Source organism: Schistocerca gregaria, chromosome 8 (assembly GCF_023897955.1).
Source record: "Schistocerca gregaria isolate iqSchGreg1 chromosome 8, iqSchGreg1.2, whole genome shotgun sequence".
NCBI classification, from domain to species: Eukaryota; Metazoa; Arthropoda; class Insecta; order Orthoptera; family Acrididae; genus Schistocerca; species Schistocerca gregaria.
Genome location: NC_064927.1, coordinates 293,315,057 through 293,332,769, shown reverse-complemented (window position 1 = coordinate 293,332,769; position 17,713 = coordinate 293,315,057). Strand labels below are relative to the sequence as shown.

The following is a 17,713-nucleotide window of genomic DNA, read 5'->3' as shown; positions in this document are numbered from 1 at the left end:
CCCAGGTCCAGTTTATTTTATTTATATGACCGAAAGTAATTTCTTGAGTAATTTTTCTTTTCAATCGAGCTGTCATGCGTGGAACAAGTTAATCTATGAAATATGCCCACATAATTTATAAGAAATCGTTTCATACGTTTGCAAACATAACTGGGAAGCTAAATTGTGTATATGGAAATGTACATGCTCCCTCCCTCACCCTTTCTTCTCGACTTATATCACTATATTACAGAATGTTTTACACCATCCTGGACAGCATTAGCTTCTGCTGTGCGGTCTGAGAAAATTTGCAAATGGTTGTAAATTCGTCTTCGATTCTCTGCCGTACTTCCAAGAGTTTTCACTTCTGGGTGATGGATTTGTCATATTTTTGTGAAATTGTGTGTGTGAAAAAAATTCCTTTGCTGTTGTCTGTTGCTCCTGTGAGGTATCCCTATTTTCTTTCGTCCATACATTTTTTTTAGATTACTGTTGTTTCCATGGCAGGGAAATTGAAATCACTGTTTAGATTTTTTGTTCTTATTACTCACAGTACTAGTAACAGTAATGAGAATAAAACTATATATTTTTTTCTTTTTCCACTGAAAGTCACTCCGATCTGACATTAGGCAACAATTTTAGTACTGAAACGAGAAAACTTAAGACCGCACAATAGTCCTAAATTATAATATGATTTTCAGCTTTCTATCTACAATAGGATTTCTGCTTGCATAAAATTACATTGAACGTACATGTAATTTCATGGTCAGTCACTAACTTGTCTTTCAAGAGCGATGGAAAGATAGAAAAACTGTTTGTAAAAATTATGGAGTTTAATTAAACCACGAACGAAACAATATCGCTGAAAAGTATTATGGGAATTTTGTCATGATGTTGCTCCCAAATTACTACTACAGTATTACTTAATCTTCTGTGAATGCAGAGTCACACCGGTGATAAAAGCGACAGATGAAATTATTAACGTGCCCGTCTTAATGTTCTCTTGTTTCGCGGAAGATATTAATTTCCATCTGTGATTCTTTATAACGAAGTATTCACCTATAACCTATCTCCGATCGAACATCGTTAATTGCCCTTGAGGTTTAGGGAGGATAATACAATCTTATTTATTTTAGATATCAATTTCATCGTCTTGCAGGCAATTCACTGGACAGGCAGGATATGGTCTGAGAAGAATGGATGGTTGACTCAGCGACAGCCTGTAAGGAAAATTTTATCAGGGCTAGTGAAGACCAGCATCATCTAGGTGCACAACGAAGAAAAATAATGTTACGATGGCTCAACTCAGATCCAAACCTCGTTCTGAGACTCAGAACGGCAATGATTCCTGTCACAGGCATTCATTCTACTTCTTATTTACTAACATAGACACTACCGCTTTTGCCGTTGAAACAGGAATTTAATTTTGTTAGTATTCCTCGATTAATGCATACACATTAACTAATTCTGTTTTACACTCGGAAGTAACATGAACGCACTTATATTGGAACCAAGTACGTCTAAAGTTTCTCTGTGTGGAACGCAGGTAAAAGCTGTACGAAAGGACCTGACAGAAGAGATCGTAGCTGTCAGTCCGAAACGTGTATACTGAATGGAAAATGTGTGGTTTCTCAGAAGGTAGCAGTGCGGACCAGGCATTCGACTCGCGGTTTATAGGGAGACAGCTGCGGTTGTCATGGCGTCTGCAGACGTTCTTACGCAAATTGGAGATGTGCGTACGGTGGTGGGACCGGTACTATATAAACTGCCCTTTTCGATTCCCTGGCATCAGTCAGCGGACACCTGCAGCGCAGAACACTGACGGTATCCAGTACCGAAATGACCGTGGCAGCTCTGATCATGGTATGTAAACTACTTTTATCTTGAAATTAGTCATCCAGAGAGTACTTACAAATTAAACTTAACCTCACAGTGCGAACTAATTGTAAAAACGCACAAGGTGAAGTATTCGTGCTCAACCAATTGCATTACGAGACACTTTTTTGGCATGCCTATCTATACATATGGATCAATAAAGTGCCTACTACAAAAGTTCGCATCAGTGTCTGCCATCATAAAAAATGAATTTAAAAAATCGATTTGGCCAAGAGCGCAGAAACTACTCAAATAAGGGACGCAATATCCGTTTGAAGGAAATTTCGTGCTCTGTCGACTGTTCGTAATACGAAGGTAGGATGAATTCCTCTGGCACGAAGATGAGAGTCATATCAATGAAATTATTTTTGTTACAAAAGACAAACGTAAACTGTTTAGTCTTGAGTGTGTTCTTTAAAATGGATAAACAAGAAAACGATGTAGTGAAATTTCATGTTTCTGAATGTTTGTAAGGAGTCTACTACCTAATTCTGAACGGGAGACTTCATTCAAAGGTTGTCATACATCTGTAGAGGATAATTCATACAGAGGACATCAGAGAAAATGCAGCCACAGAGGAAAACAGAAAATACGTTGTGATATTTGATGGTGGGAGACTGATGACGTATCAAGTAGACGACGGCGTCGGCACACCAGCACCTGTGCTGTATATCTTACACTAAAGGAGTAGGCTACGTAACATGAAGAAATGGAGAGCTCTGTGTATCATTGAACCCACAGCACAAGCAAACTGAGCTCACCGCTATGTTCAGATCTTTTTTATAAATATTTTAATCAATTGTGCGTTCAAATTTAGCGCGGATAACAGTGGGTCCAGCAGTCGACTAAAATTTGCGCTCTGAAAATATTTCAAGATCTGACATCATACACAACGTCTAGGGTACTGAAGTAGTACTACATAACTAACGTACTTTGCAAGAGACTACAAAAGCTTTTTCTCTCAATGATGATCATGTCGACGACAGCCGAAACGTCTCCAGTTTGCAGTGTTAGTAGCTGGGTCATGCCTATACGAACTGCAACTGTAATTTCGCTAGGTATTCACACTCCTTGACATGTAGTCCTCATATAGTTCTCAGATGTTTTCTCTGACTGTTAGGGATCTAATTATTCACCCTAAATGTCTAACTGAAGAATAAAGTTCCAACGTGTGATACTGGTCCGTTTGCTTCCAGCTTGCTTCCTTTACGACGGCGGCTGCTATAACGCAGACGAGTGGCCACTACAGTACCTTCTCTGGGCCCGTTTCTGGCGCCATTCGACAGGTGGTGGCTAATCCGCGTGGAGCTGTGGATTTCGTGGTGAGTACATATCCGTTGAATTAATGTAAAACTTGAATTCAGTTGCACGAGGTATAGTGTTTCATCTGGTATTATTAAACGCAATTACAACTTTACATACCACATGCACTCTACGTACAATATTTCACTGTTCTGCGATGGTATCCTTTAGAGTTCCACAAATTATTTCACACATATACTCCGAGACACGAGCTAGAAAAGAGAAACAGATAGGGAGAGGAGGGGAGAGCTGTTCACACAATTATAGCAAATAAGTCGCACTCACAAAGGTAATAGCTTTGTTGAGTGGCTGTTTATGAAAACAGTCTGGGACACCTATCAGATCAAACCCGTGCAAAACCAGAAGTAGTGACGTCCTCTGCCCAATATATCAATGCCACAAAAAGCAACTCAGGATAAAAGTAACCTGCAGTCGCTTAACATAACACTTCTTGTTGTGCATCTTTATCACTGTATAACAATTGCAACATCCACTCGAACCTGCCTTTATCTCCGTGAACACAACGACTAACGCACACATGACAGTGAGCACTGAAGAACATAAGCAGAAGTAGCTCTTTCTCCACCACATGCATGTAAATTTCAGAACTCTATTTGAAAACGGAATTATACCAACAGTCTTTCATTTCCCATATAAAATGAAGTGCCAAAGAAACTGGTATAGACATGCATATTCAAATACAGGGGGATGTAAAGAGGCAGAATAAGGCGCTGGCGCAGTTGTTAGATCGGTTACTGGTGCTGCAGATTATAAAGATTTAAGTGAGTTTGAACGTGGTGTTTATAGTCGACGCACGACAGGTGGAACATAGTATCTCCGAGGTAGCGATGAAGTGGGCATTTCCCCGTACTACCATTTCACGTGTGTACCGTGATTATCAGCAATCCAGTAAAACATCACATCTCCGACATATCTGCGGCCGGAAAATGATCCTGCAATAACGGGACCAACGACGACTGAAGAGAAATCGTTCCAACGTGACAGAAGTGCAACCCTTCCGCAAATTGCTGCAGGTTCCAATGCCGGGCCATCAACTTGCGTCAGCGTGCGAACCATTCAACGAAACATCATCGATATGGACTTTCAGAGCCGAAGGCCCACTCTTGTACTCTAGATGACAGCACGACACTAGTCTTTAAGCCTCACCTGGGGCCGACAGCACAAACACTGGACTGTTAATGACAGGAAACATGTTGCCTGGTCGGACGAATCTCGTTTCAAATTATATCGAGCGGATGGAGTGTACGGGTATGGAGATAACCTTATGAATCAATGAACCCTGCATGTCAGCAGGGGGACTCTTAAAGCTGGTGGAGGCTCTGTAATGGTGTGGATCGTGTGCAGTGATATAGGACCCCTCATACGTCTACATACGACTATGGTAAGTTACAGATACGTAAGCATCCTGTCTAATCATCTGCATCCACTGATGTCCAGTGTGCATTCCGACGGCCTTGGGCAATTCCAGCAGGGCAATGCGACACCCCACACGTCCAGAATTGTTACAGAGAGGCTCCAGGAACACTGTTCTGAGTTTAAAGATTTCCGATGGCCACCGAACTCCTCAGACATGAACGTTATTGAGCATATCTGGGATGCCTTTGCAACATGCTGTTCAGAAGAGATCTTCACTCCCTCGTATTCTTACGCATTTTTGGACAGCCCTGCAAGATTTATGGTGTCATTTTCCTCCAGCACTACTTCAGACATTAGTTGAGTCCATTCCACGTCGTGCTGCGACACTTCTGCGTGTTCACGGGGGCCATACACGATATTAGGTAGGTGTACCAGTTTCTTTGGCTCTTCAATGTACAACTATCTAACGTGGCAGCGCTCCGATGAGCTTATGGAGGTCTTGGGATTTTTTTTTTTTAAATCGAGTACGAGGTGGGACATGCAGTCAGCGATCGGAAGATATCATATTCCTGCAAGTCTCTGATTGCTTGTGATCTAATGACTCTAAGCCTGCTCAAAGTGAACTAAGCCTATGCTTTGTTCTTTGAAACATCCCTGCATAACATCCGTATAATGATTGTGTGTTATGTCGACTTTAAAGATGCCATTGTTAGTCGGGAAACATCCCAACCTTGTGCAGTAGACCCACACTGCTAGGAGATAGTTGGACTCCCATAAGATACAAAAACCACCGATCTAATCCGCAGACATTACAGTCAACATATCCTGCAGCCTTTGGGAGTTGGATGTAACCGCAGTAGATCAGCAAAGAATCCCCGACTAACATTGTTCCCTAGCAGATCACTCACCTGCGAATCTCCTGTACCAACGTCGGACTTTGTTTCTTACAGCTGGTATTTCACCGCCTAGTAAGGAATTTATTTACAATGCGGGCAGTAGGGAAGCTACAGAAATGAAAGTCGGGATAATCAGGAGAAACACGCAGTCAAAGATGATCACATATGACAGGTAACGGTGTAACACGTTTCCATACGTTGGACTTCTAAGGTCATCAGTCCCCTAGATCTTAGAACTACTTGAACCTAACTAACCTACAGATATCACACACATCCATGCCCGAGGCAGGATTCGAACCTGCGACTGTAGTCGCGCGGTTCCATACTGCAGCGCCTAGAAACTCTCGGCCACCCTGGCCGGCTTTGCCACGTGCATTTTGTGCTTGACAAAATAACTGCGTTACAATATCTAACCTCTTGTCCCTTGTCTCTGACCTCTCCGTCGACGATGTGTAACGGGAAGAGTGACTACATACCAAGAGAATCGGTAGGCCTAATGATTGTTTTGGATTTAGGGCGCTCAACGTCGTGATGTGAGGTTGCACCTGTAACTGGTAACAAATGACAGTAAATACGGATTCGAATCCCAGTCCGGCACTAATTCCCACATATCCCCTCCCTTTCCTCATTCTCTACTTCATATGAAAGTGTGCATCATGCACGTATACACGAGTGGTGTCTGTTCCAGTGCGAAAATGTGGTCACGTTATTATTACCAGACTGTTACAGTGACCACTCCTGTTCTGGACACTTATCTATTCAAAACGGCCGCGCCTGCTTGAGAAGGTAAATATCCAAAACAAGAATGGATCTTAAAAGCAGTCTGACTAAAGGCCGTCTGACATAGCGTTCGTTGGAATCGAGAGTTAAACGCTCTTCACAGTTGGACAACACACACACACACACACACACACACACACACACACACACACACACACAGAGAGAGAGAGAGAGAGAGAGAGAGAGAGAGAGAGAGAGAGAGAGGGGCGTCTTACCAAACATATCGAAAAACGCTGATTCACGACAATATTGCCTGTTTGTAGCGAACAGCACATCTATCAGTTTCCTCGTATGTATCGTCAAGCATTATGCATACGTTCTAAAAAAAAATGTCCTGAGAAATTGTAGTTCTCAGCACGTGTAAGCCTAGTGATAATTATCGAAAAAACTCTTGTGAAAATGGAGACATATCTACATACAATCCGCCGACGGACGGGAAAGATAGCAAATAATAACATTTCACTTATATTGCGTACAAAGTACTGTAAGAAAACTAATGATTAATGTTGTTGCTGTTCAGGGGTGAACAGAGTGCGAAATTTAGTACACAGCGCTGGCAGCAACAATGACTCTAATGCAGCTGGACATCGAGTCGAACTGAGCATGGTTCGACCAGTATGGTAACGGCATTCCACGCTGCTACAACTCTAACCACAATTTTGTTAATGGCAGTGGCTGGCGACAATTCATGATATATGTACGAAGTCATGGTCAAGGCAACAACCGAATATCCTCTTTAAGTGCGGTCTTGTGTTATCTTGTTGAGAGATAACGTCTGTAAGACCTCAAAAATAGAGCCACCAGCCTTGACATTAGAGATGTCACGCCTGCTGTCCAGCTTGGTGAGTCTGCGAACCTGAGGTAATCGTGCAGTGCACCCATCCATCTGCAACCCTACATCCTCACGAGAGACGGTGAGCCAGTTTGAAAATGGTGTCACTCTGAATGAGATCAACCAATATAAAAATGAATTTGATCCTTGACGATTTAGAATATTGTGATTATTTGCCATTTTATTCTACTATAAAATATTAAAGATCTTTGACACTTTGTTTTCGAGTTTTTAATTATCAAAGTTTCCAAAATTGTCTGATTTTGTCGCATTTTTACACCAAAAGTGTTCGTACCTAAAACTTTGAGTTATAGACATCATATTTCTACTATCTGACTTAGTTTTTAATAAGCTTTAAAAATACGTGCTTTTAAGCATATTTGTAACAGTGCTGCTAAATTTTTTCAAACTAATTAATTTTAAAATCTTATAATTAAGAAAGTGCAAGTTTTTCAAGTTATGCAAAATGTATGTTTGTCGCAAATTATGTGCTAATCTGTGCCAGATTCCACGACGGTATTCCAATGGAAATATAATTCATTTATTTTACTAAAATTTTTTATCAACCTGTAGGACAACAGTACGTGGTTTGCAAGTTGGTTCATAAAACTTAAGTTAAAATGAAGTTACCGTGTACTAATTACGCACACTTAGGTACCTCATTCAAAAAATGCAGTAAATGATACCTCATAACGATTTACTTAATTTTATATAACTTTTGAACTAGTGCCAGCTTATGATTGTAGCACAATATAAACATATTACTAACAAGCAACAATAAAATAAAATATTCACTTCTACTGACACCTAACACACTTCAGTAGAGATGAAACGTCGAGATAAAATTACCATAGCACTGGACTGCGATAGGCAAGCAGGTTGTTGCATCAAAAGCTAGGCATAAAAAGTGAAAGTACTGTGTCAATCCCTTAAAAAGAAACTCACAGTGGGTGACCAAGGATATTGGACAACTGATATCATAATGGGTATTGAACAAAAATGAAAATCTGCACTTTATGTAGACTAAAATTATCTAGAGAAAGGGAACTGTAACTGCATTTAACTGGAAAAAAGAGACGGAAAAGTGCACAGAGTTGTAGAAGACTTGATGACTAAAATAATAAACATAAACATCTGCTCATCCACAAGCAGCAACTATTGATCAATAACTTGACAGATTTTACATTTCTACTGAAAGTGAAAAGTTTGTAATGTTGACTTCCATACCCAAAAATTGGATGTATACTTTTAAAGAAAAAGAATTTGAAACAAGCAACTACACTGCAACAAAAACAAAACAAAACAAAGCAAAAAAAAAAAAGAAGAATAAGTGAAAGGAGGAGACATACTCTATTCCCAACATTACGCCTGGGAGTCCTTGCTGCAAAAAAACAGTCTTGTTCATGAGAGTTTTATTGTGTTGTTGATACAAGCAGACAAAAGCTTAGCAAAAAAGGTTACATTTCTATGCGCAAAAATGGCGATGACAAGCATGATTTTTTTTTAAAGCTGTTTTACGAAACCTAAGGTAGATATACATCCTTTAAGTAACATATTCAATCTTTACTGAGCATTTGTTGTTATGATGTTAAAACGCTCTCAAAAGTGACAAGGGAGAGCCAAATCTTAATTTAAATGGATAATTTCTAATAATGTAATAAACAGTCAACAAATAAAAAATAACAATGATCTGACAGACTCTTATGGTTTGCTGCCATGCAAGAACTTGTTACTAAGTCCAGAGCCACACACACTACGTAATGGATGCTGCACTTACCAATACAATAAATCGTATTTTAATATATTCCCACTGGAACGCTATCATGAAATTTGGCAAACGATTTAACAAATAATGTACGACATTTTTTGTTCCAAAACAATAAAAACATTTTTAAATTTTAAGAAAAAATTGTTTGTGAAAATTCAGCAGTTTTATGACTGTGGTCAAATAGTAAATATTTTCCAAGCTTACAAGAAACTGAATAAAATTGTACAACTTATACACTCCTGGAAATTGAAATAAGAACACCGTGAATTCATTGTCCCAGGAAGGGGAAACTTTATTGACACATTCCTGGGGTCAGATACATCACATGATCACACTGACAGAACCACAGGCACATAGACACAGGCAACAGAGCATGCACAATGTCGGCACTAGTACAGTGTATATCCACCTTTCGCAGCAATGCAGGCTGCTATTCTCCCATGGAGACGATCGTAGAGATGCTGGATGTAGTCCTGTGGAACGGCTTGCCATGCCATTTCCACCTGGCGCCTCAGTTGGACCAGCGTTCGTGCTGGACGTGCAGACCGCGTGAGATGACGCTTCATCCAGTCCCAAACATGCTCAATGGGGGACAGATCCGGAGATCTTGCTGGCCAGGGTAGTTGACTTACACCTTCTAGAGCACGTTGGGTGGCACGGGATACATGCGGACGTGCATTGTCCTGTTGGAACAGCAAGTTCCCTTGCCGGTCTAGGAATGGTAGAACGATGGGTTCGATGACGGTTTGGATGTACCGTGCACTATTGAGTGTCCCCTCGACGATCACCAGAGGTGTACGGCCAGTGTAGGAGATCGCTCCCCACACCATGATGCCGGGTGTTGGCCCTGTGTGCCTCGGTCGTATGCAGTCCTGATTGTGGCGCTCACCTGCACGGCGCCAAACACGCATACGACCATCATTGGCACCAAGGCAGAAGCGACTCTCATCGCTGAAGACGACACGTCTCCATTCGTCCCTCCATTCACGCCTGTCGCGACACCACTGGAGGCGGGCTGCACGATGTTGGGGCGTGAGCGGAAGACGGCCTAACGGTGTGCGGGACCGTAGCCCAGCTTCATGGAGACGGTTGCGAATGGTCCTCGCCGATACCCCAGGAGCAACAGTGTCCCTAATTTGCTGGGAAGTGGCGGTGCGGTCCCCTACGGCACTGCGTAGGATCCTACGGTCTTGGCGTGCATCCGTGCGTCGCTGCGGTCCGGTCCCAGGTCGACGGGCACGTGCACCTTCCGCCGACCACTGGCGGCAACATCGATGTACTGTGGAGACCTCATGCCCCACGTGTTGAGCAATTCGGCGGTACGTCCACCCGGCCTCCCGCATGCCCACTATACGCCCTCGCTCAAGTCCGTCAACTGCACATACGGTTCACGTCCACGCTGTCGCGGCATGCTACCAGTGTTAAAGACTGCGATGGAGCTCCGTATGCCACGGCAAACTGGCTGACACTGACGGCGGCGGTACACAAATGCTGCGCAGCTAGCGCCATTCGACGGCCAACACCGCGGTTCCTGGTGTGTCCGCTGTGCCGTGCGTGTGATCATTGCTTGTACAGCCCTCTCGCAGTGTCCGGAGCAAGTATGGTGGGTCTGACACACCTGTGTCAATGTGTTCTTTTTTCCATTTCCAGGAGTGTAGTTCAGTAAGTCAGTTAGATTGAGATATGGCCATTTCAATGTTTGAAAACGTGACATCGCACAATGTTTTAAATTTAGACTTTAATAACTCAGAAACTCAAGATCTCAAGAAGATTCATTTGAGATTTCCCCCACTCCGATACTATCATTGGACCAAAATGTAACAAAATCTGAGATACCAGTAAATTAGATTATTTGTTGACTTTACATGGTCTCATACGATGATAAATGCAATCTGCCAACATTGGTCTTCCGCGGAGGTTCGACACATATGTATCTCAGCCACGCTTTGTACGTACAACTGGGACTCGTTTGAAAAGCCGACGCAGTGCCACTCCTGTGTCCTGTGTTGCCATTGGAGTCATTACAATGGGCACTAGTCTCTACCATCAAAGGAAGCCGAAACTACGGTCGCCTTGCTGAGTCGCTTGTGCTTTAGACTAGGACTGCTGATATTTTTAAAAACTACTGGGTCTCCGATGTATGGATGTTTATAAACTGTCATTATCGGTTCTCAATACATCGAAGAAATTAACGATAAATAAGCGGAGAAAATATCGGCTGCACTTTGTAAATCTACTTCCGGTTTTAGACATTTGAACTGAAAGGAAAACGATGCACGTTCACGCTTGGCGATAACCACTTTGCTAACATTGGAAACTCAATGTTAAGTGGCACAATAAGGTGTCTGATGGGTCTGTCACTCGATTTCGTCACATATCGGATTTGCCCGGAACACTTCATATTAACTTCCCGGTTGTTTGCTTTTTTTTTTTTTTTCATTACTGCGAACTCCAGCGATCTAGCAGTTGTGTGAAAACTGCGTGGAACAGCTAAACGTCGAAGTTACTGTTGGTAGCGGAGAGTGCCTATTTCGTCAGCATTTACCTCACACGTCTCCACATACCGCAAAGGCCAATCTTGTCACTCGGATTTTTGTTCATCATTTTCGGCAACTGTTTTTGAAGAATGTCGATATGAAGAAATAGTACATTAGTTGCGCAAAAAATTGTTTTTTTAACGCAATTTGTGTGCTGTTTCTTCACATCGCGCGCACCCTCCATCCCCCCTCCCCACCGTAGCAATCGCAGTTGTTCTTTTGTACCACATATAATAGTTTCACATAGCCAAAGAGAAAGACTGATGTGATGGAACCTCAAAAAGCAGTAAGACTCCTCACACAGTAAAATTATGTCCAACAACAATTTCAAAAGAACAGCGTCAAGTATTTTCCGAAAATTGTGAAAGAAATATAATACAAAATGAAACCGTTTGATATACATATATCGAGGGAAAAATATCGCCGATTTATATCGAGCGTTTTGGAAAGTTTCGTTATTCCGACATTTTATTAACAGCCCTACTCCAGACGCTTAAACACTGCCAAGGTGGGTATTCTTTTGCTGTGAACAAGCAGACTTCTTAACGCAAGGCACGTAACGTAGCTGTACATATCTTCCACGACCGAGCGATCAATGTCTATCCTAGCCACATGGAGCTGTTGAGATCCTACAGGGCTAAGTATAGTCCTCCTGAACCGACTGATTCCGCATTGGCACAACATACTTGTGATTCTGACCAACTCGAAAAGCAGTCTGGCACCCAACGATTGTACAGTTATCTTGTGTTGATGGCGTTTCTGTCTAGTCAACAGTCATCTGACGAATTCATCTCCTGTGCCACTCTCTCCGTCTCACAGCAGCACTTGCACCGTATGTGCTCAACAACCTGTTGGCTGTAATCCAGCCTGTTAAAAAAGAGTTCAAATGGCTCTAAGCACTATGGGACTTTACATCTGAGGTCATCAGTCCCTTAGACTTAGAACTACTTAAACCTAACTAACCTAAGGACATCACACACATCCATGCCCGAGGCAGGATCCGAACCTGCGACCGTAGCAGCAGCGTGGTTCCCTACTGAAGCACATAGAACCGCTCGGCCACAGTGGCCCGCAGTCTGTTTCCCTTGCAATTTTCATTTATTGAGTCCCCTCTAGTACTGCAGAAGTTATTTGCTAGTGTTGACATAATGGCTCTTCTTAGTATTTTTAAAATTTTGCTGTCTTCATAGATTCTGCTGAAAACCTCGTCATTCCTTACTTTATCAGTGCAACTACCCTACAACATCCTTTTATACCACCACATCTGAAACGCTTCGATTCCCTTCTTTTACAGTGTTCCCACAGTTCATGATTCACTACCATGCGATGCAGTGTTCTAATCCTATATTCTCAGAAACTTTTTCCTCAAATTAAGGAATGTATTTGATACTAAAAGACTTCTTTAAGTCAGAAATATTCTCTTAGCCTATGCTAGTCTAATTTTCATGTCGTTGTTGCTTCGTCCGATGTGGCAGAATTCCGTAACTTCATATCTACTTTGTGGTCATCAGTTTTGACGTTAAGTTTAGCGCTAATGTCATCTGCTACTCAGTGCTTTCGTCTTTCCTTGGTTTACACTCATTCCGTATTCTGTTCTTATTGGGCTATCCATTCTGTTCATCTGCGAATCTTATATTCTTTCACCTTGAATTTTAATCCCACTCTTGAGCCCTTCTTGTATTTGCGTTGTAGCTTCTTCGAAGTACAGATTGAACATCAGGGGCAAAAGATTTCGTCCCTGTCTTACATACCTTTTAATCGAAGCTCTTCATTCTACGTCTTCCATTCTTATTGGTCCTTCTTACTTCTTATACACACATAGTACACTGTTGACAGATATCTGGGATAGTTATATGCACATACACGGGGAATAAAAGGGCAGTGCGTTGTCGGAGCTGTCATTTTACGTCGGATGATTCATGTGAAAAGGTTTCTGTCGTAATTCTGACCCACGACAAGAGATAACATGCTTTGAACGCGGAATGGCAGTTTGAGCTACACACATGGGACATTCCATTTCGGAAATTCTCAGGAAATTCAATATTCCGTCAATAGTGTGGCGAGAGTACCATATTTTAAATATTACCTCTCATCATGGACAACGCAATGGTCGAGGGCCTTCACTTAACGACCGGGACCAGCGGCGTTTAAGTCGAGCTGTCCATGCTAACAGACAACCAACACTGCGTGAAATAACTGCTGAAGTCAATGTGTGACGTACGACGAACGTACCCGTTAAAAGTGCTGCGAAATTTGGCGTTAATGGGCTATGACAGCAGACGACCGCCGCGAGCGTCTTTGCTAACAGCACATCTCCTGCAGCTCCTCTCCTGGGTTCGTGACCATATCGGTTGGACACTCTAGACGACTGGAAAACCGTGGCCTGGTCAGATTAGTCTCTACTTCAGCTGGTGAGAGTTGATGGTAGGGTTAGAGTGTAGCGCAGACCCCACGACACTATGGGCCCAACTTATCAACAGGGCACTGTGGAAGCTGCTGCTGGCTCCGTAACGGTGTGGGCTTTTACATGGAATGGACTGGGTCCTTTGGTCCAACTGAACCCGATCACTGGCTAAATTGTGTTCAGCTACTTGGAGACGAACTGCACGAAACAACGATGGAATTTTTATGGATGAGAATGCGCCGTGTCAGCGGGTCCGCGACTGGATTGAACAACATTCTCGACAATTCGAACGAATTATTTGGCCATCCAGATCGCCCGATACGAGTATCACTGCACATTCATAGGACATAAACGAGAGGTCTGTTCGTGCACAATCGTGCAACGGCAACACTGTCGTATTTACAGACAGCTAAAGAGACAGCATGGCTCAGTATTTCTGCAGGGAACTTCACAGTTTCGTGGAATCATGCGGCACGCGCCAGCGTTCTTTAAGGATGTTACTCTACGCTTCTACACTCTTCCAGTTGTTGCACCGTCGTGTGATACTGTCGACAGGCGAAGCCAGACTACTCGTTCGCGTTCGGCGTCGAGGACCCGGAGTCAGGCAACGCACAGGCGCACGAGGAGCGCCGTGACGGCGGCGTGGTCAAGGGTCAGTACACGCTGCTCGAGCCGGACGGCCGCACGCGGACCGTCGTCTACACCGCCGACCCCGAGCACGGCTTCCGCGCCGACGTCACCTTCAGCGGCACCGCCAGCTCGCAGCCAAGCAACGGGGGCAGCAGCAACAACAACCACAGCTACTACTATTGACGAACTCGCACACTTCTTTCACTGTCGCAAACTTCTATCGAGGTGGCAGTTACTACAGAACCTCTACATCGCAATACCCTTACTCCTAGTAATCTGATTGTTTACTGAAGCTCGTTTAGACAGTAGATTTGACCGAACAACACATAGGACATCACACTTTATGTGCCCTTCGCGTCCCAACTACTGGTAAAAGCCATCCTATGCCAATGCCGGTTCCAAACACGACAGTCTACTCACGCACCGGTGTAAGTAATTTACTTCAAATGGCATTTAGAAGAGCCACTATACCTAAAGATCATAAATAAATTGACGGGTATACTTCCGGCAAAAGGCTGTGGGACAACAAATCAGTAAACACAATACATAGTCAAAAACAATGTATTCGAATACGCAATTTTCAAGAATGGTAAAGAAGTGACAAATTATGTAATCAATACATGCATGCTATTCTCTGAAGCATCCAATGACAGGCAAACTTCCAGAGAGTAAGCTACTCTTGCTCCGTTTCTCATAAATGCATTAGTTAAATGAACTGTGAATCCTCCTACTTACCAGATATAATTTCAACGACCATCTGTTTCCAGTATCAGCTCTCTAAAGACTTAGCTCACAGAAATTACCCTGCAAAATGCCCTTACATATTTAGCACCAGTGTGTTTCCTATACAGGACCTTTTTTAATAATTATATACACACTCTAACCACCCACCCCCTTGTCTTCGCAAATGTAACCAAACTAAGTCGCTGGTATCTGACGAGGAATCCAGACTGACTGGGAACACACTGCAATGGTTCAAATGGCTCTGAGCACTATGCGACTTAACTTCTGAGGTCATCAGTCGCCTAGAACTTAGAACTAATTAAATCTAACTAACCTAAGGACATCACACACATCTATGCCCGAGACAGGATTCGAACCTGTGACCGTAGCGGTCGCTCGGTTCCAGACTGTAGCTCCCAGAACCGCACGGCCACTCCGACCGGCGATCTGCAATGCAAAGGGACTATTGTAGGCCTAAGCAAAGGGGGAAATCTGGAGTACAGAGTTTTAAGTATCAATGTAATCGATTTGTAGCAAATAACAATCAGTTTTCTAGGATATGGTATGTCCTTTTCTGTCAGCAATAAAATTTTATTCTTGCGGCATGACGTCTGTAACTGATGAACTCTTTTACATCAAAAATTACAATTTTAAAGTCTGCCCCTCCCCGGATGATTTCTGCGAGCGTCCATGATGATAATACTTCAGAGTTACATCTCCTTTTAAGGCTGATTTAGTTTCCGCGACGAAACACTGGGTGAAATGTTTGTAGGAACACGGCAGTAATATCTAGTCTCCTTCACAACTGTAGTTAGTGGTAGTTGAAGTTATGGGTACCTTTAACGAACCGCGTAACAGTTCTAAGGGAATGATCCATTCTGTTGTTAGAAGCATCACTTGTACCAATTACTTGGTCATCTGTAGAAATACACAGACAACAGACTAATATATACTGGATGTTAATGTATAAAATCATTTACAACTTAAGTTCTTGAACGATTTTAACAACAAAGTATTGTGAATAGCAATTAAAATATACGACAGCGGAACTTTTTTATTCTTCCAAGAAGAAAACCTAAAAAAAATGCTATGACTTCATTATAGTTTTAAGAGAGAGGAATGTAAATTTTCTCTCTCTTACAAATAATTTTTTATGTACTCTGCATCAAACGAAGACCATTGGAAAAGATAATTCCTTAATTATGATCTATTATTTTGATTTTCAGAAGATCTATTATGATGTCCATGATCGCAACAAATCTTACTTGCACCATCTGCAGAAATACTGGGACACCAATGCAGTATGCGAATGAATACTTAACACACAGCCTGGTGCAAGCCTTTTGATTCGAAGTCGCTTCGTGAATCACTGGGAAACGCAAATAGATTAGATCTTGAGGCTTCTAAGTCGCTGATTCGATGTCGCTGCCTGTTAAGCAAATGCCCATACAGCCGATCGAACCTTCGAGCATATTAACACAATCTTCACACGTGACAAGAGTTCTTAGCGGAGGTCCATCTAATCGCAGCTCTAGATGGTCACCCCCGTCATCAGATCTGGCAGTGCGGTTACTTTGTGCGGGGAGCCCTGAAGTGTAAGGTGTATCGTAACGACCCTCATAGTCTTCAACTGTCAGCAGTCCATAAACTTACAGCCCCTAAACATTTTGAACAAGCCGAATTATCTTCATCTTTTTCCTGTGTCACAAACTGACATTACAGTATTCGCACTTGCCCACAATCTACATGTACTGCAAATTTTATGCCGTATGTTCCTTGTGTCTCTTGTCTAAGCTTTTCCTTGAAAGCGATGTGTCATATTCTTTAAGTGCTTATTACATTATCTTTGGGACTACTAGCGCCTCAGTACTATTAGTTCCTTCTGCACCCTTAATACGGACCATCGTCACTTTGTGTGACTGTCTTCACAAGGTACACTGCGACGCCCCTTTGAAAGTTCTTTGACTCTTTTTTTTAAAAAAAAAGTGCTTTTCGTTCTTCGTATTATTTTGTACGCGAAATACTGAGCGTATAATGGTTTAACTTAACTCAGTATAAAGCAGACCACGTTCTTCAATGCTAAAGCTTCCACTAGGATAGTGATAATATTCAAATGAAAGAAATCAGCCTTTCATGAATTCTTAACAGTTCAAGAGGCAATTGTGAGATCCCTAAAATGTGAAAACGATGAAGAGTAAGTGTAAAAGAAACATACGTTAACCAGTTTCCTTTTGTTGAAAAACGATGTACACAACTACGCTAACTAATTCATCAGCAACCCGTTTCAGTCAAGCAGACCACCTTCATGTTTATTGGAACAGCGTCATCTGATTCGTGACCGCCCCGATAGCTGAGTAGTCAGCGTGACGGATTGCCGTCCGACGGGCCGGGTTCGATTCCCGGTTGGGTGGGGCATTTTCTCCGCTCAGGGACTGGGTGTTGTGCTGTCTTCACGATCATTTCATCCTCATCCGTCGCGCAGGTCGCCCAATGTGACGTCGAATGTAATAAGAGACCTGCACCAAGGCGGCCGGACCTGCCCCGCAAGGGGCCTCCCGGTCAATGACGCCAAACGCTCATTTCCATTTCCATCCGATGCGTGACAACCCA

The 17,713-nt window shown here is 42.7% G+C and overlaps 2 protein-coding genes across 2 annotated transcripts in view; one reads left to right on the top strand and one right to left on the bottom strand.

The window, feature by feature from the left end:
• LOC126284161 (uncharacterized) overlaps positions 1 to 17,713 on the bottom strand; it is a 440,490-nt gene that overhangs the window by 329,338 nt on the left and 93,439 nt on the right. The window lies entirely within an intron of this gene.
• LOC126284162 (cuticle protein 19-like) lies at positions 1,773 to 16,132 on the top strand. Its single transcript, XM_049982885.1, has 3 exons — positions 1,773 to 1,842; positions 3,051 to 3,176; positions 14,306 to 16,132. Exons 1-3 carry the CDS (start codon positions 1,819 to 1,821, stop codon positions 14,561 to 14,563), a joined length of 408 nt encoding a protein of 135 aa, XP_049838842.1. The 5' UTR covers positions 1,773 to 1,818; the 3' UTR covers positions 14,564 to 16,132.

What these genes read in the sequence shown, in the direction of transcription:
- LOC126284162 (XM_049982885.1), top strand. Translation starts at nt 1,819, where the DNA reads ATGACCGTGGCAGCTCTGATCATG. An exon ending in CCGTGGCAGCTCTGATCATG is followed by an intron (nt 1,843 to 3,050) that starts GTATGTAAACTA and finishes GTTTGCTTCCAG; the next exon opens with CTTGCTTCCTTTACGACGGC. An exon ending in GTGGAGCTGTGGATTTCGTG is followed by an intron (nt 3,177 to 14,305) that starts GTGAGTACATAT and finishes TACTGTCGACAG; the next exon opens with GCGAAGCCAGACTACTCGTT.